Source organism: Pleuronectes platessa, chromosome 19 (assembly GCF_947347685.1).
Source record: "Pleuronectes platessa chromosome 19, fPlePla1.1, whole genome shotgun sequence".
NCBI lineage: Eukaryota > Metazoa > Chordata > Actinopteri > Pleuronectiformes > Pleuronectidae > Pleuronectes > Pleuronectes platessa.
The window spans coordinates 8,545,229-8,571,852 of record NC_070644.1 but is presented as its reverse complement, the minus strand read 5'-3'; the positions used below and the strand labels follow the sequence as shown (position 1 = coordinate 8,571,852).

The following is a 26,624-nucleotide window of genomic DNA, read 5'->3' as shown; positions in this document are numbered from 1 at the left end:
TATTTAGCTGGATCTTTCCAGTTTTCCATGGAAAACTTTAATGGAGAAAGCAGTTGTCCTTTGAACGTGTGATAGTTGAGTGTGATTTTACACCGACAGACAAGCCAAGCATGTTCCGCTCTGTACAACATTTGTTCTACCAAGCAGACCCTGAATGGATTTTCAGTATGGTAGGCAGGGTCAGGGAGAGGGGACACACACGCAAGGCCAGACCTCAGTTACAAGGCCACATTACAAGCCACATGTCTCACCTTACTGCTTCCATCCTTCCATTTTCTGTGTCTATTCCTGCTGCCAGTTGATCTGTCTCTTCTCACTTTTTCTATACATTTTTTTCTTTGTCTGTCTTTCGCACTACCTCTGCTTCTTCTCCCCTAAAGCCATGACATACTGTCTAACAGCCCTGTAACCCAGCTTTCAGTTACAGGGTTTTGACCACACATTCTTACAAGTTTTGGCTCCAACTAAACCATTGGCATTAAAATGTGTCTTGTACACATATTGTATAACCTGATTTTTATTCCACACGGTATCCGACATCCTCCGCTTGTTATTAGAGGTACTAAAAACCCAGCAAACAACGAGAAATGTAGAAAAGGAGAATAGAAGAAGATGAGTGCCAAATGTGAAGCTGCGTTATTGTGTTAACTTGGATTGGTTTCGTCTTCACTCCATTCACAAGCATCGTGAATAACGTCCATAGTTAAAGACAATCAAATGTGTTTTTTCAACCATGAAGTTCACAAAGCAACTGCATTTGCACATTTGTTCAATGTGGTCACATTGCATCTTTCAACCTTTCCAGAGGTGGTTTGGCCAATCAGATCGTAATCCTTCCTCAAAGCCTCTTGGGTACATTTTCACCTGTACTTTCATGTGTTCAAAATGTATCAGGAAACACAATCCTATCACTCAAGACTCATTTTAATGTAGCTGTAAATGGGCTGGCTTATTAACTTTCCATTATGACGAAGACATTTTAGGTCTGAAAAAGGTTTGTGTTTTTATTCATTATACTTTGTGTCAGTATTACATGACTTTTTAGGGTTTGTAATCCGAGCTTTGAAATGTGCAGCTTCAACAATGAAAAGATTTTAAAGATTTAAAGACATGAATTATCAGTGGGTACCTTATCTAAGATATATATGTTTTGAGAAATATGTTCATTAAATTGCTTGCCAAGAATTGGTTTAGAACATTTCTCTCACATGGAGTATAAATATAATATTACATTGTTGTCTCAGCTAAACGTTCATGTAGGCTCAGTGGTTAGTAAGCTTGTGCATGTGTTTTTCATATATACTCCTGTATGTGCATACACTTGTGAGGGTTAGTATGGTCAACATTGTGCAGAGACCACTGTTTATTGCCTCTTTATAGCATGAAGTCAAATGTACATGTTGTTGTAGGTAATTATACTGTAAATTTAACATCACAGTGGATTGTTCAGTGGCTATTTCCACTGTAGGTTAGATAGTATTCCTTTAATTATCATTCTCCTAACATGAACATCTTGTGACTTTCAAGGTAGAACCACACACTGCAATTTCCATGCAAGGGCTAAAGAGGATTTTAATCACACTCATTTCCTTCATTTAAACAAGAGAGTCCAGCATTAATCTGTCTGAAGCTCCTGTTCTGTCTGAAGACCGCTCCAAACCAAACTCTCTCCATTTAGCTCCTGCTGACTGTTGAAACTAACAAATCCACATTCACATCCACTTTGTAATTATGGAAGAATTCAAATCAACCATCATTTTCATCGCATGTTTCACAAGAATCGTTGCTCCGTTTTCCACCATGCTAGTGGTTTAATAGTAAAACTGCTTGCACGTAAACACGCTGCTGAGATTGCGGTTCAGACTGGGGGACGAGCTGAGGGATGTTTTTCCACAGGGGCTACACTTCAACCCAATTGCTTGTAGAGGTTGGTGCATTTGCTTGTTTCGTCTGTCCCTTGCCAGACATCCGCATGGACGGTTTATATTCTGCCGTGCATGCAGCACATGCATGGAGCCAAATCATTAGTCTGGGCAATCATGCAGGCTCCATGCTGTAGGGTGATTTTGGAGAGAGAAAGGTGGAAAGAAGAAAGCGGAGATTAATGAGGCGAGTTGCAAACTTCTGCAGACAATGGAAGAATACTCATCATTTGTGTTGTCACAGATGTTACTGGATGTCATGCCGGTTTCCCATATGAAGATCCACAGAGTTAAAGGTGCACATTATGGAGTAAGAGGGGTGGTATATCATTGGCAAACACAACATGTCTTTTATTTTGTAACCAAAATGTTCTCAGCGTTAGTGGTTAGGATGCGGTGGAAGTGGTGCTTGCAGGGTGCTCCTAGGAAGGCTTCTGTGAATGAAACCTTTCTGGTGGGTTTATCTGATTGAACACACATGATCATTAAGTAAGTGGCATTGTAAACACAGTCGGGCTTATAGGGAATGGCTGCTCTCACTTGCAAGCTCATAATGAGCGAGATAAGGATCTGAGATGGTCGAGCTGTGGTTGAAAGTGTGTTTTAGTGTGTCTGTGCGCGCAAATGTATGCATGTGCCTGTGTTTGTGGCTTTCTAGACCTCACAGCACAGCTTGGGAACATAAGGGAACATAAGCCACTACACATGTTTGTGCTATAAGTAAGCCAAGTAATAAGATGGCTGTGTACATGCATCTTTGTGTGTGGGTGAGTGTGGACATGTGTGTTTGTGTGGGTGTGTGTGCTTGTGTGTGTTTCTCCGCCTGGCTTTGCTTATGCGCACATGTGTTTGCATTCCATGAGAAAGGCGTCAGGTGACTGTGTCTCCTTAAAAGATGGTTAGGTCAAGAATGTTCAAATAAACAGAGGACTTTCAGATTCAGACACATGTAGGTGACACAAATGCAAATTATAAACAACTAACAGGGCATTGTCATAATTGGTGAATTCAAAGAGGACATTTTCAAGGGGTCAGGAACTGGCGCCTTGTGTCTGCAGAGTGCATCCATCCCTGTTATCGCCACGGAACTGGTTATTAATTGGGCTGTCCCAAAAATATGGAAAGCACACACACACACACACACACACACACACACACACACACACATGTTCTCTTTTCTCAACACCTAGAGACATCTCTGTTTAGTTTATGTGTGTCTCTCATGTATTTTCATCCCAGCTCCAATCATCTCCTGCGATTGGTGTTTTTGTGATGTGCAACACGTGATGTGAAGTGACAGCGAGGCGGAGAAGTAACCTAAAAGATTGCTTCGATATTTCTGAGATATAGAGAGCTTAATTTGACACTGAATTTTTTTAGTTGTAATATTGCAAAATAAATGTATTGTTGACACAGTTGCAATACGGAATGAAAGTACAGACTGTGGAGCCTAAAGCTGACAATGGCATTTTAAAGTAATGCTGTGCAGTCAGATGACGGAGCTAAAGGATGGTTTACAGGAACTCAAGGAGTCTTGGCTCTTTGCATTGGTGCTGTGGTTTAGGAAAATGGGACAGGAAAACAGGAAATCTGTCCTTTCTTTGGCCTTCTGTTTTTATTTTGCTTTTTTTCTCCCTCTTTCTTTTCTTCTTTTTTCCTCTGTAGCTCTGTCCATCTATCAAACTGTGGCCACCTTTGATTTAGTTTTTCTTCCTCTTTTGGTTGGTGGGATGAGTTGCTGAAGTCAGCAGAACTTTGGAAAAGTACTTTGTCAGGCTGTCTTCGGTGTTGTAGTCTACTGCGCAGGCAGAGGGAGAGACCTGCTATCTGACTCACACAGGAAGGCATTTATATCCTCAACATGCCGCGATCCTGGCACAGCCTCCACAGCACAATTTCTCTGAGAACACAGCTAGTGGAAAGTCTGATCCCTTGACAGCAGAACAGATTGATTCCTTGCATATGGCACTGGACTTGTCTGTTGGTGCTGTGAGTGTTAACATGCTTCTTTTTTTTTTTACTTTGCACAAAACTCCACTTGTCATCCCCACATCAAGGCAGTCATTTTTTCCTTATCTGTGAACTGTTCCAGAGTTTTGTCTATTTGTGTGTTTGCTTCGCCGTTCAACTCACTTCACATGTCCCATGTGTGTCTCTGCAGGGACAGAGAGGTTACGCTGGTCCACCTGGACTCCCTGGAGAATCTGTAAGTATCTTTATCCATTCCATAGATACTGTTTTCAATGGCTTTCAGACTAAATGCTGTTCTCTTTTGCTTCTGCTCTTTTTCACACTCATTTTAAAACTTCACTTGAAAATATACAACATTGCCTTAACTCCTGCCTAGATGATGTGATTCTAAAATAAGGGGCACTCAGAGAGTGCATACCTCCATCAAGCTTAACCCTGCATGTTGATATATGAAAGAAAGTGAAAGTTTATTTGGATCGGCTCCAAAATTCAATGGGTTCTTCTTTGACTGATGCTCGAACCTTCCACAACATTGAATGGAAATTGTAATCCTGTTAATAACAAACAAGCACCAATGAAAACATAACCTCCATAGCAGAGTTGAAAAATATGAATATAAAACTCCAGATGGCTCCTTGTTTCTTTGCATGTAGGTATTTAACTTTACCTGATCTTAATGTTTTTTCCTTCATGAGTCCTCAGTGATGTTTTTCTCTTCATGTTGTCCACCATCGAGGCCCTTATCTATGACTAATGCCTCATTCTGTCACTACTCATTTCTCATTCTTTAAGGCATTAGTCATCATCCACTCCCAGGTCACTTAACCTCTAACTTTTGTGTGCATGGACCGACATCTGGCCAAAGCGCAGCACTGCAGCGATGCTCTCCAGGATATCAGTCAGTGGTGCCAAACAGAGAGAAAATAGAGAGAAAAGAAAGAGGAACAAGCCAACTAGGCCAGCAGTGACATACTCGCTCCCATTACACTGCAGCTTTGGAGAATGATTCCCTTTGTCTGACTTTTCCTGCTCGTTCCTGCCACCCGTCATTCCATGATCAGTTTCTCTCCCACAGCGTCTTACACTCATGTTATGATGTGCATTTCATTTCTCTTGTAGTTTTTCCCTCCTCCATCTATCCATCTCTCCTCAAATAGGGGGAATCAGTTCAATGAACTCTTTTATTTGCTGCTGGGAGGAGAAATGGCTCTGTCCAACAGGACTATTTCAAGAATGGAGCATCCAGCCTCATGTCCAGAGCTATTTTCAGCGAGGCTCAGTAATACTACTGTTGGTATTAAGGAAAAGCCTTAGTCATGGAAAGCAGAGTAGAACGTTCCTCTCGTTGCCACACAGTTTAAAACAAGTCCCTGTTCTCTGGGTGACGTCACCAGCGCAGGGAGTTCCCCCACCACTCATCATGGAGAAGGAGTGCTTTTCCTCTCGCACCGTTGTGTCCTCCTACTTTGTCCATCTTCAAACAACCCCCGCTTTCCCACAGAGCCGCTGAGTCTGAATCACCACAGCTCCCAATGACTGAGTAATACGCACAACTGTTTGGCAGCGGGGCCTCTCCAGCGCTTGAGAGCGGAGGCCTTCTGGTGTTCATAAAGTGTTGATGATTCTTTAATACTGTAACACACTGTGGGTCGCACAGATACCTCCTCCTCCCTGCTGGCCTGCTGAAGGTCCAAAACCCACTCAGGCAAAGTCTGGTTTTAACTGGCTGCATTATGCACTATATTTATCCAAGAGAGGGAATGGCGAGTAGTGTGCAAGGCAGCACATCCAGAGTGTGTCAAAGGAAGTTATACATGAACACTTGTTGTCGGTGCATTTTGGACACAACCTGTTTGTGTGTGTGTGTCTGTGTGTGTGTGTGTGTGTGTGTGTGTGTTTGTGTGTGTGTGTGTGTGTGTTATGATTACTCACACTCACATACAAACCAAACTCTAAAAACTGTTAGCTAATTAGCTTCTCTGGTCTATACACAGAACACATCTGAGAAGGGTGATGTCTTTTAACAGTAATCATGAGTCCAGGAAGAAATACTTAGTGGGAATGTGTGATATATTGAGCAACTACTTCAACTAGATGGATGGACGGATGGATAGCAGTAAAATGCAATTTACTGAACAAATTAATGAATAATAACATTATGCAAAAAAAACACATTATGCATAACATTCTTTACGGTAAGAACTCAAATACATTTATTTGAGTAATATTTCTAATACAAGACTTTTACTTGTGTTGTTATGTGAATACGTCCTCAATCACTGGTGATCTTGATACGTTATTTGGTCATTATGTATGCAGGTTTGTATAGTGATTTACAGTAATAAAGTGACATTTCATATAAATCAAATAAATCCACATGAAGGATTTTACCGATTTTAGCTTGAAATAGATTAAACTTTTGTCAATAAAAACATTGGAATATAATGTAGCATCAGCAAATTAAACCCATATTTAAAAATTACTTAATCTACAGAATGAACAACAAAACAATGTAAACATTAGATACAGTATACAGAATTAAAAAAGATTAGTTGTACACAAACACGATTGTTACAGCAAATTCCCTTTATTCCCTGAAACATGGTTATACGGTAAAGGTTTGCATTCTGTGGTGGTTAATCAGTTAACTGTACTGGTTCTCACAACACACATGTCTACCACACTACAATACAGGACACACTCATTCATCTCCTCATTACACAGTGAATCATTCATCCCCTCTGCCCTGTCTCCCTCTCTGAAACGGTCCTCCCTGCAGAACGGCCTGTGTGTTTGTGTTACTGTAATTTTGACCTCACCTCTCTCCCGCTCTCTCTCTCTCTCCCCCTCACCCTCCCTGCCTCTCTTTCTGCCTCTCGCTCCCTCTCTCTCTCTCCCCTGCAGGGAGAGCAAGGTCCAGTCGGAAGCCCAGGTGCCAAAGGTTATCCTGGCAGGCAGGTGCAGTAAATCCTCTGCTGTGACTGGTACAGTTGTAGTCAGGGCAATAGTAAGGCCAGAAAGCCAAGTGGAATTGGGTTATGTTGAACAGCTGAATGTAAACACTGTATAGAGGAATTGGAATATTTTAAAACATCAAGTAGAACAACACAGGCTCAGAAATGACCATGTAGCTGAAACGGTGCATTTATTGCACAGCTACTAAGAATATAGTAATATTTTGACAAAAATAAATTGCGAGGTGTCTTTACATTGTAGCTTATCATACACAAATTTGTATTGATTGGATCTTTAATTCGAGCTCACTAGAGTTACTCTCTGAGGTTCCAAAATATGAAGTATTTTGCTATCTCTGAAACAAATAAGATGCTCCATCCTCCTCATTTTAACAGGCTGATCTTCTGAGAATCCACCTATAACATGAGATGTATCCAAATACACTTTATTCTGATGAATCAAAAGTTTTTTTCTCATGATATAACAACTTTTTTTAAATGACCCTTTTACTCTGTCGTACAATTTTATCATGTTATTTTAACAAATAGAAGATGTACTGTAGTTCTTGGCTTGCCCCTTCTAAATTTCATCATGACACACACTTCCACGCATTCACTGTGTATTTGGCAAAACTTTATTTCACGGTTGAGCTCCTAAAAAATGTTCCTCTTTGTTTTGCAGGGTTTACCAGGGCCAATAGGACCATTGGGGCCTAAAGGCGTTCGGGTATGTTAACTCATCTTACCTTCAGTTGTGTCGCTCAAGTTTGATTCTACCTGTCTATGTTACTAACTGTGATGCTTTAAGAGGACTTGTGAACACATTTGTTGTGCAGCTTTTCTGTGTACTGACTCTGTTTGCTTCACACTATTTAGAAGAGTCTTAAAACACGTAGAAAGCTGCTTTTGCACGGGCGCCTATAGACGCAACAACAACACAAAAGTGCATGCATGTATGAAAGCAGGTGTGCACCAGCATCCACCCCTGCACACATAAACACATTCATATGCATTCGCTCAACTGATGGTGGACACTATTAATATGACGCTAAATGTAGGAGCTTTTAGTTGTAATGTAAACATTGTGTTACTGTGTACAGACACCTACTGAAAGACTGGCACTTGATAAGCCTATACATACAAACACACACCCTATAAGTACACAAACAAAGAACACACGCTCTCAGATACAAACAGTGATTTTTATGTTGCGTTCCAATAAAGGTTCTTTATCAGTTCCCCTTGGCTGCTCCAAAGACTCCCCTGCCCCCACTGGCTGGAATTTCCTGTTTAAGCTCTGTATGAGGCCCTGCTGTGTTAAGGAGGCATTCTAGTCGTCTCCCTCTCTCGCCGAGCCACCTTTCCACAAAATTCTTCTCTGTCTTTTGCAGCGGAATCCATATTGTGCAGAACCTACCCAGCTCATGCTCGCCTGTAACTTTTTCATCTGAATCTGAACTGTTCCTCTAGTGGTCTACTGTTATGTTGTGTGTGCTTGTTGTGTGTGTGTCTCCCCCACTGTACCGACGGCCCAGTGTGATGTCCTGGCTATCTTCAGAGATCCCTGGAGTGAGGGTATGTGCCCTTGGACTACATCGTGGAAGCCAGCACCATGCAGTCCATGGGCATATACACTTGCCTCATGGCTTGGTTCTTCATGGAATCCCACCCTGTCCATGCTGGACTGTCCCAACCCCTGAAATGCAGCCCTACAGCCAGTGGGAGTTATTGTTCTTCCAGCCGTTTTCACAGCATCCAAATACTCACGTTCCATATTCCTCTTCTCTTCTCTTTCTCCCATTTCCTCGCCTCTTCCTCTTCCTCTTCCTCTTCCTCTTCCTCTTCCTCATCCTCATCCTCATCCTCATCCTCTTCCTGTTCCTCTTCCTCTTCCTCTCCTCTCCTGCAGGGTTTCATTGGAATCCCGGGGCTTTTTGGCCTGCCCGGTGCTGATGGCGAAAGAGTGAGTTCTTGTCAAACATATATATATTTTTTTCTTGGTTGTAACTTCAGAAATTTTCAGTGAACGTCTAAACAAAACTAATGGCCCTGTGAGAGGACAACAGGGCCTCGCCTGCCATTTCATTCAGCTGTCCCCAGCTGTCCGAGATGCTGCTGTATTAAGCTGTGTGGGAGTGTTGATGACTCATATGATAAAAGCTCCCTCTTACAGCCTTTGAACCGCCTGAACTCATCAAGGCCTCCTCCTTCTGTGCAGCCTCGAAAACATGGAGCGATTAGCCTACTTATGACATGCTTCAGGGGTTTGCATCAGTGCAGGGCTGTAATCAGGACCCCGCCGCAGCCAGCCAGCCAGAGAAATGGTTCATACGGTGTCTGCCTGTCTTCTCTCAGGAGACACTGGTGTTTTTGGAATAGTTATGTATGAGATGACTCCCAAAACCCTCATAATAGGCTGGGAAAACAGGCTGCACTCACCTGTTCCTCACATCTGTTGCAGCATGAGTGAAGTGACATGTTAATTGTGTTTTTGGGCTTTCAATCAGTTATCCTAAGATTGTTATGATCAATCTTTTTGTTTTTTTCTGTCTTCCTTGAACATTTCTTTTCTCATGTCTGCTCTTTTATTTTCCTCTTATTTCTATTCTCTCTATTTCTATTTTGATTTTCAGGGAATTCCCGGCGAACCAGGAAAGAGGGGCAAGATGGGTAGGCCGGTAAAGTTTTGTCTCAACATACTTTACAGATAATCTTTCAAAAGTGTGATGAATTGTGTTCAGAAGTGTTGATCTTTAATATGTTAGATGATATGAGTGTTATTATTGTGACGCGGTTACTGATGATATTCAATGTTCTAATCAATATTATACCTATATATATATTTATAATAGCTCTTTAAGCTGCAGGGTCATCACCCCATCAAATAAAGCAGTGACCGGTGATCGGTATTAAAATTAAATTTTCACAATCATTCTCTTATCTGGGTCATACTGAGAGCGTTTGGTGCAAAGAAAATTTACAAGGTCTGCATTTACGTCATTGCTCAATATTTCCATGGTTGTTGGAAGGGTTAACTCCTGAAGACTGTGGAGTCCCACCAGGCGTATGTCGGGTCTTTGGATGCAACAAGAAAAAGGCTTTTGTTGGAGTATAGGAGTTTTGGTCCCCCTTCTCAGAAAAAAACAAAAAAAACATGGAGTCAAGCCATTTGGAGGAAGTCAGTCGGTCAGTTCTATGGTGTGTGTGTGTGTGTGTGTCCGACAGTGTTCAAAGTCAGTTTAACACAGTGTGTCAGAAAGAGTGTCTAACCCTGCAACTCACCGCTGAGATCATTCTGCAGCTGTTGTTTATTGGCTTTTCAGTAAATAAGGCATTTGTGGACCAAAGCGTGTAAACACACACGAGCCGGCCTTATTGTGTAATCAGACAAGTGTTTAAGGAAGCAGCCTTTGATGTAAATTTATCATGTGTGACGATGTTTATCACATGTTAGGTTCTTGACACATCAACATATGCATTTAAGATATGCGGTGTGTATGTGTTCTCAAAACTCTTTCCTCATCTCTAAAAAACAGCAGCAGGTTAGAAAGGGAACTCATGGTTTCCCCGTTGTAAATGTAAAGCTGAACGATCTGATACTAGCCTACATCATTTTCGTGGTTGCTATAAACACTTCAATGATAACTGCGACCTCCATCAATTGCAGCCGTTGCTATTTTACTTGAGGATTATGCGTAGTGTTGTACATCTCCTTGAAATCGGGAAATGCAGTTAATGTCATATGGACAACATTGTTTCCCAGTCTCGCATTTTGTGGTAAGTCTACCTGGGATGGGTAAAATATTATGGCTGCTAATCAAAATCCCTTTTCAGAAAATGAATGGGATTTTTACTTTTGGTGGTAGGCTGTTGAGCTTAAAATAATAGCAGTAATTATACAGACCTGTTGTCCTTTTCTGACCCTAGCACATGACGATTGAATGAGAGCAACAAATGATGACAATGTGTCACCATGCATCATATTGTTTATGCATGTTGCTATTTCTGCCTTTTATAAATGACCTGTACGTGTAACTGGAAAACAGGCACATCATCATCATCTGATTTCATGGCCTGGGAAATGGAAAAGTTAGGACACTTTACAAGATGATGGAGAAGGTAGAAATAGAAGAAACTGAGCCAGACATTTAAATGGCCATATTCTGTTGAGGAAACACGCATAGTCCTCCCTCTACCAACGAGTGATGAGGCAGTTGATATATCTAAAACTCTGGAAAGCAGAAAATGTTTCCCATGTGCAGCGCCAACAATTCTGCATTTCATTTTAACCTTTAGCTTTTTGTTTCATACAACATAGCTTCCTTTGTCTTCCTTTGCCGTTGCGGCTCTTTGAGATAATCCTGGAATCTGAAGACGTCCCCTGCTATTGTGGGTGATTTAACAGCTGGGGTCGTCTGAGATCATGTTAAAGCAGAGTTACATTAAAAGCTCATGTGACTCTTCACAAGCTTTCAAAGTGTTGTACTTGGCAAAGCTACGTTTCCCACATTTGTCTATAGTTCGTACGGCAGAAGTGACAGTTGTATGATTCATCCTCTGGGTCACATTCATGCTTCATTGGTTTCTCACTACCATGAAACAGGTCCATGCATAATATTGACCTTTTATTAATTTGTTTTTTAGAGGGTGATTTTAAGCCTACGCCAGAAGCCTTGTCGGTAGGGAAAAAGCGTTTTTTGTCATACTGTACAATTACAGTGTTGAGTTAAGATCGCCTCATTGACCTGATGACAGCAAATGGAAAGATTTACCTACTCAAGGATTTATTATTTGAGTATGACGTTAAAATGCCAAAGTAATACAAAACTGGTTCCATCAAAAATAGATCAATTAAAAAAAAAAGGTACAAACTCAAATACAAAGAGTTATGTTCAGTCAGCAGACTTTATTTCCAGGCCAGTCAGAGATTAAAACAAATATACATGCTGTGTATCTAACATCTTAACTCTTACTGAAATAACTGACATTTACAGTAATAAGCATTTTAAAACAATGAGTGGAGGCCAGAGCAGGAGAACCCAAACATTATGTGTCTGGATGGTTGAGCTCCCTGCAGTTGTGGTTTCTCCTCACCAGTTGTTAGCATAGCTCAGACTAGCATCCCATTTACTGCTAAATGGAGAGAATAGTTACTTTAAAAAAGTGTACAAATGGGTGGAACAGTTGTTGCCCACACCCAAGGGCTGATAGATTTAATGCTCATAATGAAACCACTACGCTCTCGTTTTGTACATATTTCAGATTGCATTCTCTTCAATGTTATATTTGACTCAGTGAAATTGTTGTAATTGCTCTACAATTACAGTAGCAGCAGTTGGTTGTGTAACAGTCAGCGATATTTTAGAAAACACGCTCTGTAAGTTATTGGCTAAGAAGCAGAACACCAACACCCACTTGCAGTAAAAAGCTTTTTTCATATTATACAAATGACTTTCATTATTCTAATGATCGAGGGGGAGATTTGCGTTATTACCTGCGACTGTTTTTGCACCAGTGCAATTAGCATAACATTGGACTGTATTTGCTGCAGCCTTTATTGAAACAGCTTAATCAAAACTTGCAGACAGGCGCAGTTAACACCTAAATAGTCAGATTGTTCCTTTAGTAGTTGTTGAAGACCAAAATAAAAATGTTGCTGCACTTGTTTGTGTAGTCCCTAAGTAGCTATGCAGGACACTTAAAATGTATCATCTGTCTAAGTTTGATTGTGGCTGATGGTGTGCAGCCGAACATAAAAGCTTGTCTCTCTGTCCTCAGGGGTTTCCAGGGGACTTCGGGGAGAGAGGACCACCTGGGCCAGATGGAGAGCCAGTAAGTCACACACCCTGTGACTCACCCACACACTCGCATACACTCTAATATAACTGATCTGCATGCTCACACGTATAAACTTAGAACCCCAAGTTTCACACACACTTCCCTGGTGTTTTAGTACCGTGACATTTTGGAAGTGCTGGTGGGTAAATCATTCAGAAGTCCTGCAGTTTGCCTCCGTTTCTGTTTTATCTGAAGTCCGTTTTTTCTCTCACTCTGGACCAGTTTTATTGCCCTATTTAATTTCATCTCATCCCGTCCTCTGTTGTAGACTTGGCTCTCGTTCTCAAAACCTGCAGTAGGGGGGGTGGTTAGCTGGTTTGGCCTCCAAATGCAACCTTTTCCATTCAGTACTGTAAACTGACCAACAACACACACACGCACACACACACACACATACACACATACACACTAACTGTACTATTATTGTATAAACAATGTCATAGGATGTAATGACGGGTCAATTAACACAGTCTGTCAAATCTTTCTGTCCATGTAATAGACATCATGTTATTTGATCTTGGCATTTTCCCAAGACTTTTACTGTCATTCCAACAAAGGTCGCAATTCATCAGTCAGAGGGGAAGGCTCCCAAATAAAACCCGAAAAACACCAGGCAGCTGCTCTTTAAATCACGGACAAATACATAATAGATACAAAGCATTCATATTTGAAGATTTCTGATGACCCGGTTTTGCTTTCATAGACCTGCTGCTTTTCTTTTTCCTGAGTGTGAATTGTACATCAGATGTTATATTATCATGTATATATATGCAATGGGTTTATTAAATCCAAGAAAATATACAGTACTTTACATACATACGAGTGCACAGGGCAAATACTCCACTGTCACTGTGTTTTTTAATGAAATGAAAAAAGCAGGGAAAGGTAGGAAATCCTGCTTTTATCTTAGAATAACACGAGTTGTCAGCCATTCTTGTGGCTCAGTGAGGAAGTGCTTGTTCACTATCTTAAATGAGCATGTTGGCATGGTAACATTTACTATGCTCAGCAATAAACAAAGTATAGCTATAATTGATGGGAACGTAGTTAGTTTGCAGGTCCTTAACTACTGATGATGGTGCCATTCAGGGGATCTGCATAATCATTAGGGTACAGCCTCTGAGGACCATAAATGTAAAGAGTCTGTCTGTCTTTCAATTGCTTATTTTTTTCAAGAGAGAACCAACCTTTGAATTCGGAAAAGCCACTATGGGGCAATGGGCTCACATCCCCTCCACCTTCACCTCTCACACACACACACACTCACACACACACACACGTGCATACAGCCCCCTCTCATGAGCTTCGATGAACACTGAGCCACTCTTCTGACCATGTTTGTTTAAAAAAGAGCCAATAGCCCCAGAAACATGTTCCTTCTCCCTCTGCCTTCATCTCACTGACTCTCCTCCTCTCTGACTAGGGTGACCTGGGAGCCCCTGGTCCAAACGGAGTTCTTGGACTGATTGTGAGTAGCATTTTGTGTGTTTCCGTGTGCGCTCCTATGTGTGCTGTTTACAGTTTAAACATTGTTGTTTCCCAGACACTTATTCCATAAATACATAGCTGTAAAGAGTATGTTTAAGTGAAACAGAATATGCCTACTTCGGTCACAAAAACATCATCAGCTGCAATGTCAGTCACGTTAATGGAAAACCAACTACCAATCTCTATAGGTTCTTCACCACTGTAAACATTATAAAAATAGTGGATGGCCGTTGGAGGGAAAAATGGATGAGAGAGTTATTCTTTAAAAGGGCTGTGCAGCCTGATTCGTGCAGTTTATCCCTTTGACTTCCTCCTCCGACAAACACTGATGTTTGATCACTATCACAGACCTTAATGAGACATCCTGTTTTCCTCTCGAATCGCTTTCTCATTAACTATTTTTGTGCAGGAACACCCACTCCCAGCCCACCTATCACCTTGCCCTCCATGCCTGCCCGGCCCTACAGCCACATAATTGCGTCTGATTATACCGTGTCCCTGGTTTCTCTTGTCGTGTCCCGTCTTCACCCAACGTCGCCGCTCCTCCCGCTCTATTCTAGGCCACCGGTGGTGGTAGTAGGCCTGTAATTGGAGGACCGTCTGATTACAGCTCTGCTCTGAGCTCCGTGTCCTCTGCATCCTTCTGACCCGACAGAGTAATGCACAGGAATCACCAGCAGCACTGAGCTGCACTTCAAAGATATAAATATACAAGCACCCTCCTCTTAGGCCTTAGTAAATGCAGGTCAGTGCCAGAGAGCAAAGTGTTAACATGTTGACAACTTTGCAACATTTGCAAATCAAAAAGCCCCACATACACACTCAATCACACAACACCACTTGGATGTTATAAGCCAGTATTTGACACTGGAAGCATGGAAAGCAAATCCACAAGTCTGAATTTAATTAAAGACATTATACATCACGATATTAATGATTACAATATATTGATTTGCGCATTTAGGAGATTAGGCCGGAAATATATCATTGATTGAGACAGTTTAGTATCAGGAGGCCCTCTAGAGGTCAGCTTAGGTCTTTGGGGCAAATTACTCCAGTTTGATCCTGAATAAGACTTCATTGCCGAGCTTTAGATTTTCCCATCTGAAGAAGATTTATCCTCAAAACACCAAACAAAGTTGTTTGTTAGGGTAGTTTTGCAGTAAATACAACAATAATAAAAAAAATCACACAGAATTCATTGGCATGAAACTACACTGTAGGCCTTTGCAAGCAGAAAATGCCGAGCTGCAGAAAATGAAAATAAGATTCTCGTGATGCTTGTCTGTGCAGAGGACAATACAATACAGCCCATCTGACTTTCACACACAGTTAATCCAGTAAGGCCTTTAGCTGGCCTGCATTACTTATACTAAATAAATACATTTTCCCTTTAGCCGCCAGGACTAAAATCCTGTTCTGTCGTTCTTCTGCTCTGAGCAGTGATGACCAGCGCTGGTTCAGCAACAGATGTTACTTCAAGCTTGTATTCACTGAAGCATAATCTTGGCTTCAAGCTGCAAGATCTATGACTTATCTCCCCAACTATCATCTATCTTTATATCCATTGCTCTATGCAATGTGACAGCTGTAAGCAAAATCTGGAAGAGGACAATAAAGCTTATTCATTTTTAATAGAAATGTACGGGTGTGAGTAGTTGTTTTTATCAGTACCTTATGCAAATGATTTGATTTGTATCGTTTATTCTCTATTCTGACTTCAGGGAGATATGGGACCTTTGGGAGAGATGGGCCTTCCAGGACCTAATGGACTGAAGGTAATTTCACACACACACACACACACACACACACACACACACACGGAACCTTTTACCTTCCCCTTATTATCTTGCAATGTCTTGTTTGGACCTCCTTTTAGTAATTTTATGTACAATATAAAATAAGATAATGGAGATTTGCTAATTCATTATAGTCCAAAATATCTGTTCTGCACAAAACATGAGGGTGAATTTTCGGTCGGGGTCTGATGGTCGTTCACTTACCCATCTGTTGGTGCTTGTTCCAGGGGGTGCCCGGAAATCAAGGAGAACCAGGACTGAAAGGTGATAAGGTGATCTGAATATTCATGTTATTGGCCTGGTTTTGAGCAGCATGTTATTGATATGTACTTCTTTGCACCCTACTGCAGCCCTCTCTGTCCTTCCTTTAGACATACAGTAGAGCATGCTTTCATTAGTTCCTACCTGAGTATATCTTTGTATAAAGCATGATATATGGAGGGTTATATGTACACCAATACTCGTCCTTCCTGAGTCATTTTCACGAAATGTATTGAAGGATATGTTATAGAATTTACCTCTTACTTACTTCTGTGTTAGTTAAAAACTTGAAAAAGGGAAACCGCTAAGCATGCCTAGATATAGAAGTATTTTTTCGTCAGCTAATCTACTTGATCCAGCTACATATTTACTGTACAGATGTACGTATTGTGGTATTGGTCTGTTTATCTTACTCCCAGAAATAAAGTGCACAGTATTTCCCACACTATGAAACTATGCTTGTACAATGAACTATAATTAAGCACTTTTTGAAAATGTCTAAGTTGTGTTTCTATATAGAAAGCATAAATGGCCTTCTACAGATCTGCAAATATCAGGACGGATCTTAGTGATGTATCTGATCAAATATACTTCTAACACTTAGGTTCCTTCAGCTTGTAATAACAAGTAGGAATAAAAGATTACACCAAAACTATACACTTCTCACAATGCCTTTTTATACAGGCTAATCAGTGCAAAATTAAAACAGTTTATAGTCCGTTATATCCAAGGATTGACACAACACAAAGTATTTGCAATTCCAGTCGATAGTATTGTCTGTTGAAAAAGCTGAATGTAATTGATTGAATAGAAAGTTACCATTCTCGCTAATGTTCTTTATTTCTCTTTCTTTTTGTCCGTACCTCATCCATCTTCCTGCGTGTGTTTGTCTGCTCTGCTCCTCGTCAGGGTGATCTCGGGATTCCTGGAGAGCAAGGGGAGATGGGGTACAATGGAGACAAGGTACATCACCACTGCAACAAATTTATGACATGTTATGAAAGGTCACAAATTCTGCCCATCTCTTAGTTTTTTATACGGTGTGTTTGTGTTGTACAGGGCATCCAGGGAGCGCCAGGGTTACCAGGCATCCAGGGGATACCAGGACTACAGGTGAGCTCTGGCTTTCTGATTTCAGAGAAGTAACAATAATTGCTTAGGCTGTCTGTCAATTAGCTAGCTTAGGTTAGCATAATGCTGGAAACAGCTGTCTTACATAACATTAAAAGTCTTGCAAATGATGTCACTCCTCTCATCTATCTTTTAACACAAAAGTAGATTAGTGTATTTCCCAAAAACTATTCCTATATAACTTATCTCATTTTCTGCTTTGTCTTTTTCACAGGGCAAGTTGGGAGAGAGGGGGCCTGATGGTACACCTGGACCTCCAGGCCCTGAGGTTTGTATTTGCATGTCAAATGCTACATTGAATATGACTGTCTGTGTTAAAGCAAAAATAATAAATCAATTTCTTTCACTGATCATGACAGGGCTTCCCTGGTGACATGGGACCACCAGGAGAGAACGGCCTTGAAGGACCAAAGGTGAGTAAAACTATCGTCCTGAGTAGCCATACATAAAGCAGAACAAGAGTCTACAAACACAATAACACTGTGTGAGAGTTTGCCATAGACTGTATACAAAGATTAACAACATAACCGCTCCCCAAAAGTTAAGCCAAAGCATCTAGCTTGCCACCCCATGGCTGGCTTTAGTATAGGTCATTAATACTGCCTCCTCCATGAGTCAATTCATTAATTCGTTTTTTCTCAAAGATAGTTTCTGTCATTTTTGGTAGTAGTTATAAGGCTAATTTTCAATAATGGTTCAGATAGTTCAGTCTGGACCAAAGTGGTGAACCATGTGTTACCAGCTGACATAGCCTTCCCTATAACCAAGCCACTACCCAGGCTAAAAACATATGTGTAAATACTACAGTTGCCTTCACACATTACCATTCATTTGATTGCTTTTTTCCCCCTTCCAGGGAAAACTAGGGGCCAGAGGTTTACCAGGGCCTCGAGGGGTGGCTGGCTTGGAGGTAAGAATGTCAGACACCAGCCACATCAGAACGACCCTAAAGTGCCAAACGGCATTAAAAGTTTTATGGCAAAATACTTTTCTTAGCTGTGGGCTGCTTTATGTCCCCAAAACATAATTCATGCTAAGGTCAATATCATCTGTTCCCAGGGAGATGAGGGCCCGATCGGACCACCGGGCCCAACAGGACTCGAGGTGAGTAAAAAGGCAAACACCTGGTGTTGCTCGGCTGGTAGAAGATAACATGCATCGCTATTCATTTTGCTTCAGGCAGCCTAAATCCGATGGCCGTCTTAAATCCCGCTTGTTCGCCTTAAACCAGTATAACATACAAAGAAGATCATGCTTGCTCAATGAAAATATTGAGTCAGTGTGTGTTTGTGTGTCCTCTTATGTAAGTAGGTGTGTTTTTTTAAACTGTATCCCACATAAGACAATCAAACCATCTATCATGTGCATCGCTGTTGTTTCATTCGTCCTTTTTATATCTGTGGCAAATTCATCCTCAAAGAGAGAGAGAGAGAGAGAGGGGGAGAGAGAGAGAGAGAGAGAGAGAGAGAGAGAGAGAGAGAGAGAGAGAGAGAGAGAGAGAGGGGAAGGGATAGAAATATAACTGAGTGTATGGAAACACAGCTGCAGTTTGATGGTAAATGCATGTGCACGGCTCACAGACCCTCATTCAAAGCCTTTTGGGTTTTCAAAACAAAGGAAGACTTGCATGGTGTCAGCTACTTGGTCTGTAGTGAAAGCCTGTTCCTGTAATTTTAAAAGGAGAAGGAATTGATTGAGTGATCTCACCCATTAGGACTGCAGTATAGCGTATATCACGTTTAACTCATTTTACTATGCATTGTAATTTTATTACTCAGCTTAATTATGCATCTGAGAATACATTTTAAATCGATTTAAGTGAATAAAGTAGGTTAATTACTAAAAATTTGCATTAGAGAGTTTCTGTAGATGTGATTATTTGGAGTTTTATTGTATCGTTTTTATTGCAGCTCGTGTCAGAATGGTTGTCCTCTGCATACAATCCCTGTTCTTGGCCACCAGGGTGTGCTCAAAGGCATCACGACATGTGTGTTAATGGCCTACTGCAGAAATAAGTTTTTATTTATGTATTTTTTTTCCCTCTATCATAGATTCTAGAACCTTTTTTTTGTTCTTCAGTTTATCTTCTTCTCAGTCATTCTGAACTTTCTTTCACTCCCAGTCAGCCATGAACTCCCCCTTCCCCGCCTCCCATCCCCCTTTATGTCTTCTCTGACCCCTCTCTTCCATCGGAGGAGGAAGTGGAGTAAGGCTCCTGCAGGAGCCGTGAGTGATCTCTGGCCAGGTGCCACAGGTCCACCCACTCCTCCACCTCATACACCTCCTCAACCAGCTGTCTTTTAGCTTTTTCAACGCTCTTCTCGGAATGACAACCTCTCCTTTTTTTTTTACCATCTCCCACACCTTCTAAGTTCCTCCTCATTCCCTCTCCCATGGAGCAATTTTTGTTCTTTCTTTAAGTTTCTGTTTGAGCCCCTCGATTAATGTGGTCACTCGCTGACATAAATCTAGATCAGGTGATAAGAAGTCCCAAGTCCTGCACAGCTCATATTAATTCTCATGTTACGACAAAAATCTGGTTTTACTCTTTGTGTCTGGGTAAAATACAGTATTAGGCTGTGCTGTCTTATGAAAGCAGCCAATTTCTTTCTGGGGTAAAACAGTGGAACTGTTGAGTCACTCTGTCTTCAGGAGTTTGGCTTAGACATTTCTGACCCAGAGTTATTGCTAGTAAAAAAGCTCTTAGACCCCCTCTTAACCCTGGGAATTACTATCTGCGCAAGAAAAGCATTACCTGTACACACCATTACATATCTCAGAAGCGTGTAGAGTAAACTGCAACAGCTGTAGCCGCCGACCTTGCTCTGTCTTTGAATCGTCCTCTCACAGGAAACAGATCCTTTATAATGATTGAGAAATTGTGATGAATATTAATGATGTGTAGTTCACAATTCATTATTATCTGCTGTGTCGTGTTTCAGGGTAGAATGGGCAGAAAAGGATTTCCTGGTAATGTTGGGCCAGAGGGACTCAAGGTGAATAAAAAGATAATACACACAGATTTTCCAAAATATAAGAAATATTAAATAATTTCTAGTGAACAAATGATGATCAATATATTTGTTTCTGAAGGGGGAGCTTGGTGTCCCAGGATTGGTTGGAACAATGGGAGAAAGGGTAAGATATCCCAACATTGCCTCTTGCTGTATGAAGAAGCTCTATTCTTCCCAAACCATCAATCCAAATATTTTTCCATTCATCCATTCAACACTGAGTGTCTGTATTTCAGGGCTTGGTGGGTTTCATCGGACCTGTGGGAGAGGAAGGACTGGCAGGAGAGAAGGTAAAGAAATCTTGTTCTAGTCATCTCAATTAATTCATAAGTCATTACAAGGTGACTTTGAAGTCTCAATGTCATTTGTCTAATGTTAGGGGGATCGAGGGGAGATGGGCCTTCCGGGACCAGCTGGAGAAAAGGGATCAACGGTAAGATCTAACGAGGAATTACAGTTGGATATAGGACACTATTTGAAAATGTTTAAATAAGAGTTTACACATAATTTTCTAGGCTAGTGTAAATAAGAAAATCTTGAAAAATTGCCATCTGAAATTAAACTGTGTGTCTTATTCCCATGGGAATTTACTGTTGTGTGGTGTCAGTGCTCCATAAATATGTCAAAGGAGAAAAGAGGCATAGTGGAAAAGATATCCAATGATTTACCCTCTGGACAGAATTGAATCGCTACAGGAAGTTGAAGTTCAAGTCCTCTCAAGCTTAAACACCAGTGTACTGGGAAATGCGTATCAAGAAAAGAAAAAAATTATGTTACATGTTCAGTCATCTTGGTCCTGAGTTTCATAAGGCACACTTATGAAACAATCTGTAACACACCTCCCCTGCTCCTTCAGACACATCTAGTGGCTTCTCTGTCACATAGACTCTGATATGGACCCTCTAAACTCGAAAGTATATGACTGACTACAATGGATAAGAATTTAGTCATCATTCTCACTGAAACAGAGAGGTTTCCTGCTGGCTGATAGCCAGCTGGATTTCTCTGAGGACGTCACCACACACACAGACACACACTGACATGCACACACATACACACACACTCATAAGGAAGTTCTCTGTTGGCCCATTCTTTCAACTGCAAAACAGAAACAGACCCACTGGAAAAGACTGCATCATGCAAACTGAGCAGAGCTGACAGGCGGACATCTATAGCTACTAACAGAGAGCTCATACTGCAGGCGTTTATGATTTATGCCTGTGCATGCGAGAGATCAGCGCTGCCTACTGTTTTATAAGTTTGTAAATTACTTGCGTTTTATTGCACTCAGCTGATTTGAGTGGTCAGACTGAGAGTACTCTCCATTATATAGTTAAGCTTTTGAAAAATGGCCTGGCCAAAAATATGGATGTCTAGAAAAATGCACCCATAAGCAGTATGTTTTCAGTTATAAAATCATCTCCTCAGGCTGTCTGCCTTTCTCTTTCCCCCATTGTCTCGTATTGCTACATTAGATGTGCTTTTCCAGTGCTCAGAGCACTTCTGCAGATGTATGTTTGGTTGAATGACGTCCAATTTATTACATAAAACATAAACAAACGAATTCAGTCTTTAGTGCCTCTACAGTAAAATCCAAATTGAAAACTTTTTGAAAACATGAGTTCACCGATGCCAAATTCAGTTTAGTTTCACAGTTTAATACCTTTGTGCTGTGTTGCAGCAAAAGTACTTGATGTCCTTATTCTTACTGTGTGTTGGAGATGATCATTTGTGTAATACCCTGTTTTCTGTCACTTGTGTATGTGTACATATTTTAGGGTCACACAGGGACACCAGGGGCGACTGGGCCTACAGGACCACTAGGAAGAACAGTGAGTCACTATTATTCTTCTTTTCATTTGATCATGGTTTGGGGTAATCATGATCTTTAGCCACAGGGACTAATTAGGGATCCGCTCCTAGGTTTGTGATAGGATAGGATCATAATAACCAAAAGACCTAAAATAAATTAAATTTCCCAGCTATGATTAGCCACTGAGTGTATTTTGATTTAGTCATTGTCCTCTTTGATCACATGATAGTGGTGTGCACCCTCACAGAGCGTTATGAGCACTGGCAACCTCCCGCTGAACCTGCATTACCCTCCTGTCAGTCAAAAGCCCAACACCTATAACCAATTAGAAGCTGCCCCCGCCACGTCCCTCGTCGTCCCCTCGTCGTGTCTTCGCCATTGGTTGACTGTGGGGGCCACAGAGCCACCAAAACAAACATAAATACGCTGCTCAGGGGCGCAGCAGAATGGGATTCCAGAGCAGGCCCTTTAATTGGTGTGAGTGACAGATCTTACAACAATCACCATAGTGTGTTCCTGAGGTCAGGCTGCCCCCTCCACAGGGTCAACAACCAGGGTCTCTGTGCTCTGTCAGTGTAAACCTTTGTTTAATCTTCCTCTTTTTCCTTCACCCCCTCTCTTCTCTTCTTTATCCTCCTTTTTCTTTTGTTTGTTAGGGCCCCCCTGGAGCGACTGGGCCAGCCGGTACCAGAGGACCAAAAGGCTTGCGGGTAAGTTTGAAGTCTCCCACCTGATGTTTTCGCAGCCTTGGCGTCCTGCAGTCGCGGATCATATCCCTGCAGCCTTAAGAAACGGATCATAAACTTGGCAGAAGAGCGCAGACACACATCACTGCTCTGTTTTTCTTTATGCTCCGCTGTGTGATCTAACACTGTTGTCGAGCCATTGGAAAAAACTTGAGTGGGTGAACATAACGATGCGACTGCCTCTGAGTTGATGTCACGTGTTTTAATGGAGACAGGAGCTAGCATAACACGTTCTCGGGTTCAGTGTTGAAGAATGAGTCTATTTCATCCTTTTCAGAAGTCAGTGCTCATTATAGCTGCTGAAAAGCTCCAGTGACGTAAAACAAACAGCCATTTTTTATTCTAAATGGAACAATAAGTGCTTCTTATAGGAAAACCCCACAGTCAGTCCAACTATGTGACAGTTGTTGTGGAAAATGGGACCTAGCTTTTGTAGAAGTTCTGTTGGAAATTTAGTGATTTGCATGAAGAAACATGAAACAAAAGGCTTGAATCAGCTTGGGGCGTGTTTACAGGGAGCCACATTCACAGAAAGGACACATCTGTTTCATGGACTGATAGTCTTTTTTCTTTACGTGAAGTATTTTGTAACTTTGTTTATAAAAGCACTATATACATTAATAATTATTTTTCCATAATGCTAAACTAAAGGGCTATCAGAGAACAGGTTCATTTCCAATTTTTTCTTCACATTACTGGAGTAATCGCAGGATTTAGACATTTCTGAAAGCTTTTTGAAAGGAGAAGAGGAAAGATGTTTCACATTATCACCTCACAGAAAATATAACATATTGCAAAAGTACAGTTTCAGCTGTAATACAATTGAAGATGTGTTGATAAATATACCTAATTCCAGAAACTCAGTTGTCAATCACAAGCATAAATAATAACATGAATTATAGTTGCATTCCATATATGTCTTTCACTGGAACACCTAAGGATACTGAAGTAATCTGTGTCTACTTCCAGTATAACATTTACAAAACATGTGGGGAAAAATTAAAACAGAGACACATAAAAAAAAAGACAGAAAATCTATAGAAATTCCAAATAAACTTACAGAACTATGACATATTTATAACTGCCAACTCAATCTGCACATCATCCATAATTGCTAAATCAATACATCTGTTTTTATTTTACAAAACAAAGCCTTACGCAGTTCACAATAAAACTTATGTAACTCCAGTGTGTTTTGTGAAAAAATGAAAACAAGATGAACAGCTGTAATATGAGACCAGATAAATAATACTGTATATATAATCTGCCCACTGGAACATCATAGCACAAATATCTCCTTGACTTCACAGCATAGAGTATTTAGCGGCAATAACTCACGGCAATCATGACTCATTACGATGATGAGGGCTATAACTATATACCAATGATGCATGATACAGTAAAACTGATGTTGCGAGCGGTGTAATTCTCTTTGTCCTTTGATTTGCTTTTTGTGGAGTGCAGACCATGTAGCTGACCTTTTTAAACGATGCCTTTTATCACGACTGTCCACTGATCCAGCTGGAAAGTGGGATAGAATCACATTGAGCTTCTTTATCTGAGGCGTCTATGGCAGATTGGCCTCGCTGTGGTTGGCCTGGACACACTCTGATATCTCCAGCTGGTTTTTCAATTAATACTAATGTCAGCAGTTTCCACTGCCAGTAAATCTGTCTGCTTCTTCATGTCTCTTTTTCTGTTGGTCCAAAAGCCAAAAGAAGCAGAGGTGGTTCGATTATTGACATAAATGTGAGCAACCTTAGACACACACTCACTCAACAATCTAAATGCACACTACTTACTATTGTTTAAAATAAATGAATGGATTATCTTACTGGACCAAAACAACCTGGAGTTGTACTAAGATAGACAATTTAACGTCTCTCAATAATAGAGAGAGCACCATATTAAAGATTGTATTACTCTTCTGGCCAGTTCACCTCTATTTCATGTCCTTGGCTTGAAAATCGCATCTTAGAGTGAAATGAAACCGTATACAACTAAGAATGTTTGCACAGATTCTCAGACCACATGTGTTGTAGACATTAACCACTTGGCATGAGGCACCGGGCACAGAAATGTAACAACCAGCTCTGCTCTCTGAAACATGGAACTAGAATGTTGTCTAACATGGAAAAATACTGTCAATCCAGGACAACTGGAATAGAAAACTTGTATTATAGTTGCGTCTGGTTCTGTCTGTATTCTATTTGCATGTGAAAAGAATATTTGAACTTGTGGCTTTTAGCCATGAGGAATCACCAATCGGACTTACCATGCTTTCTTACTAATAACTCCACATCTCGTCTGATCTGCAAAGTCCTGCTAATGTTTTCCACATTGAGGAGCGTATTAATCTCATCAGTCCTCCCTCTCAGCAGTCGGTGGTTAGTACTGAGCCGGTCTAAATAGCTGTGTTTGATTGTTTTGAATTCATGCCTCTGCTTTTCCTTCTTCTGTTTGAAAAGGGTCAGTCTCGTGCTTCAAATGAAAGTACCTCAGGGTCATTAATTAACTGTGAAGCATGATATCTGAGTGTTATCCCCTCGGCCTGATAGGGTGAAATATGTTCCCTACACGGCGGCTAATCAGGCTATGTAAACGTAACCAGTGGGTAGCGGGTACCCCAGACAGGAATGTTAATGAGTGCTGCTCATCCAGCTCTATGTATAATAGGCTTACAGCACCTCGACCAGCGGCGCTCTCCACAGGCCAAACTCCCACTGCGCCCATTCAACCACTCTCACATCACGGCTGCCTGTGTGGCTGTTTCACCTCAAATTTGCTTTTTTTTTTCTTTACAGTAGTTAATCATTTAGATCACTACTTGTTATTTATAATTGCTGATAGCTAAGATTGAACTATATAGTGTCATGAAGGCCGAGGGTCTACTCAGTGTCAGTGAGCCAGCATCCTCCACAGTATAGATGAGAGTGTGCAGGTGTACGGCAGATGGACTGTATTGGTCCACTGCCTGGCTCCCATTTATTATCACTGCTCACTGGACTAGCAGGCCTTTAAGCACTTTAGATTGATTATGTTTGACAGCTACACCCATGTTATCTAAACAGTCAGACTGTTCTGACGGTGTGTGTGTTTAAGTGTGACCAGTCTGTATCTGCATGCAGCCAGACTTTGTGCCCTGATTCTAGAATTAAGATAGGCAAGTGCAAGTTCATAGACCAGTGGCGGTCATTGCCATATGTGACACCTTATAGAGATGACTTTAGCCATTCCTACACTGACCTCTATTCGCATATATACACATTCACTTCAACACTCACATGTACATAACATATTTACTTATTTAAAGCTGAAAGGAGTGGTTTACAGGCACAGTGACTTGGACTCTGTCATGTCATTGTCGTACTATTCAGAGATGTTTATTTACACTATGTTGTGGCTGTCAGGCTGTGTTACAGTGACCTCTGTTGGTGAAATGACAACTGTCTTGTGTTTCAGGGGGCGATAGGACCTGACGGTCCTACAGGAGAGATGGGGTTAGAGGGCAAGAAGGTAAGAAATGTGCACATTCATCTTAATTTTTTTGTCGATATACAAATCAAGAAACATTCATGAAGTCAAACAGTGCAGGCACAAGAGTAATGACCATGAACTATCATAAAACAGCATACATTCATTCCTCCTGCAAACATAAGAGATTCTCAAGACTAAAAATGTATCACA

The 26,624-nt window shown here is 41.1% G+C and overlaps 1 protein-coding gene across 1 annotated transcript in view; it reads left to right on the top strand.

Annotated features, from left to right (window-relative positions):
- col27a1a (collagen, type XXVII, alpha 1a) overlaps positions 1 to 26,624 on the top strand; it is a 65,224-nt gene that overhangs the window by 25,913 nt on the left and 12,687 nt on the right. Inside the window, exons 8-29 of the mRNA XM_053447742.1 lie at positions 4,084 to 4,128; positions 6,798 to 6,851; positions 7,530 to 7,574; positions 8,757 to 8,810; positions 9,481 to 9,525; positions 12,626 to 12,679; positions 14,109 to 14,153; positions 15,898 to 15,951; positions 16,200 to 16,244; positions 17,143 to 17,196; positions 17,293 to 17,346; positions 17,579 to 17,632; positions 17,724 to 17,777; positions 18,221 to 18,274; positions 18,424 to 18,468; positions 20,307 to 20,360; positions 20,458 to 20,502; positions 20,615 to 20,668; positions 20,758 to 20,811; positions 22,157 to 22,210; positions 22,848 to 22,901; positions 26,400 to 26,453. Coding sequence (XP_053303717.1) covers positions 4,084 to 4,128; positions 6,798 to 6,851; positions 7,530 to 7,574; positions 8,757 to 8,810; positions 9,481 to 9,525; positions 12,626 to 12,679; positions 14,109 to 14,153; positions 15,898 to 15,951; positions 16,200 to 16,244; positions 17,143 to 17,196; positions 17,293 to 17,346; positions 17,579 to 17,632; positions 17,724 to 17,777; positions 18,221 to 18,274; positions 18,424 to 18,468; positions 20,307 to 20,360; positions 20,458 to 20,502; positions 20,615 to 20,668; positions 20,758 to 20,811; positions 22,157 to 22,210; positions 22,848 to 22,901; positions 26,400 to 26,453 — 1,125 coding nt within the window. The remainder of the gene's footprint in view (positions 1 to 4,083; positions 4,129 to 6,797; positions 6,852 to 7,529; positions 7,575 to 8,756; positions 8,811 to 9,480; positions 9,526 to 12,625; positions 12,680 to 14,108; positions 14,154 to 15,897; positions 15,952 to 16,199; positions 16,245 to 17,142; positions 17,197 to 17,292; positions 17,347 to 17,578; positions 17,633 to 17,723; positions 17,778 to 18,220; positions 18,275 to 18,423; positions 18,469 to 20,306; positions 20,361 to 20,457; positions 20,503 to 20,614; positions 20,669 to 20,757; positions 20,812 to 22,156; positions 22,211 to 22,847; positions 22,902 to 26,399; positions 26,454 to 26,624) is intronic.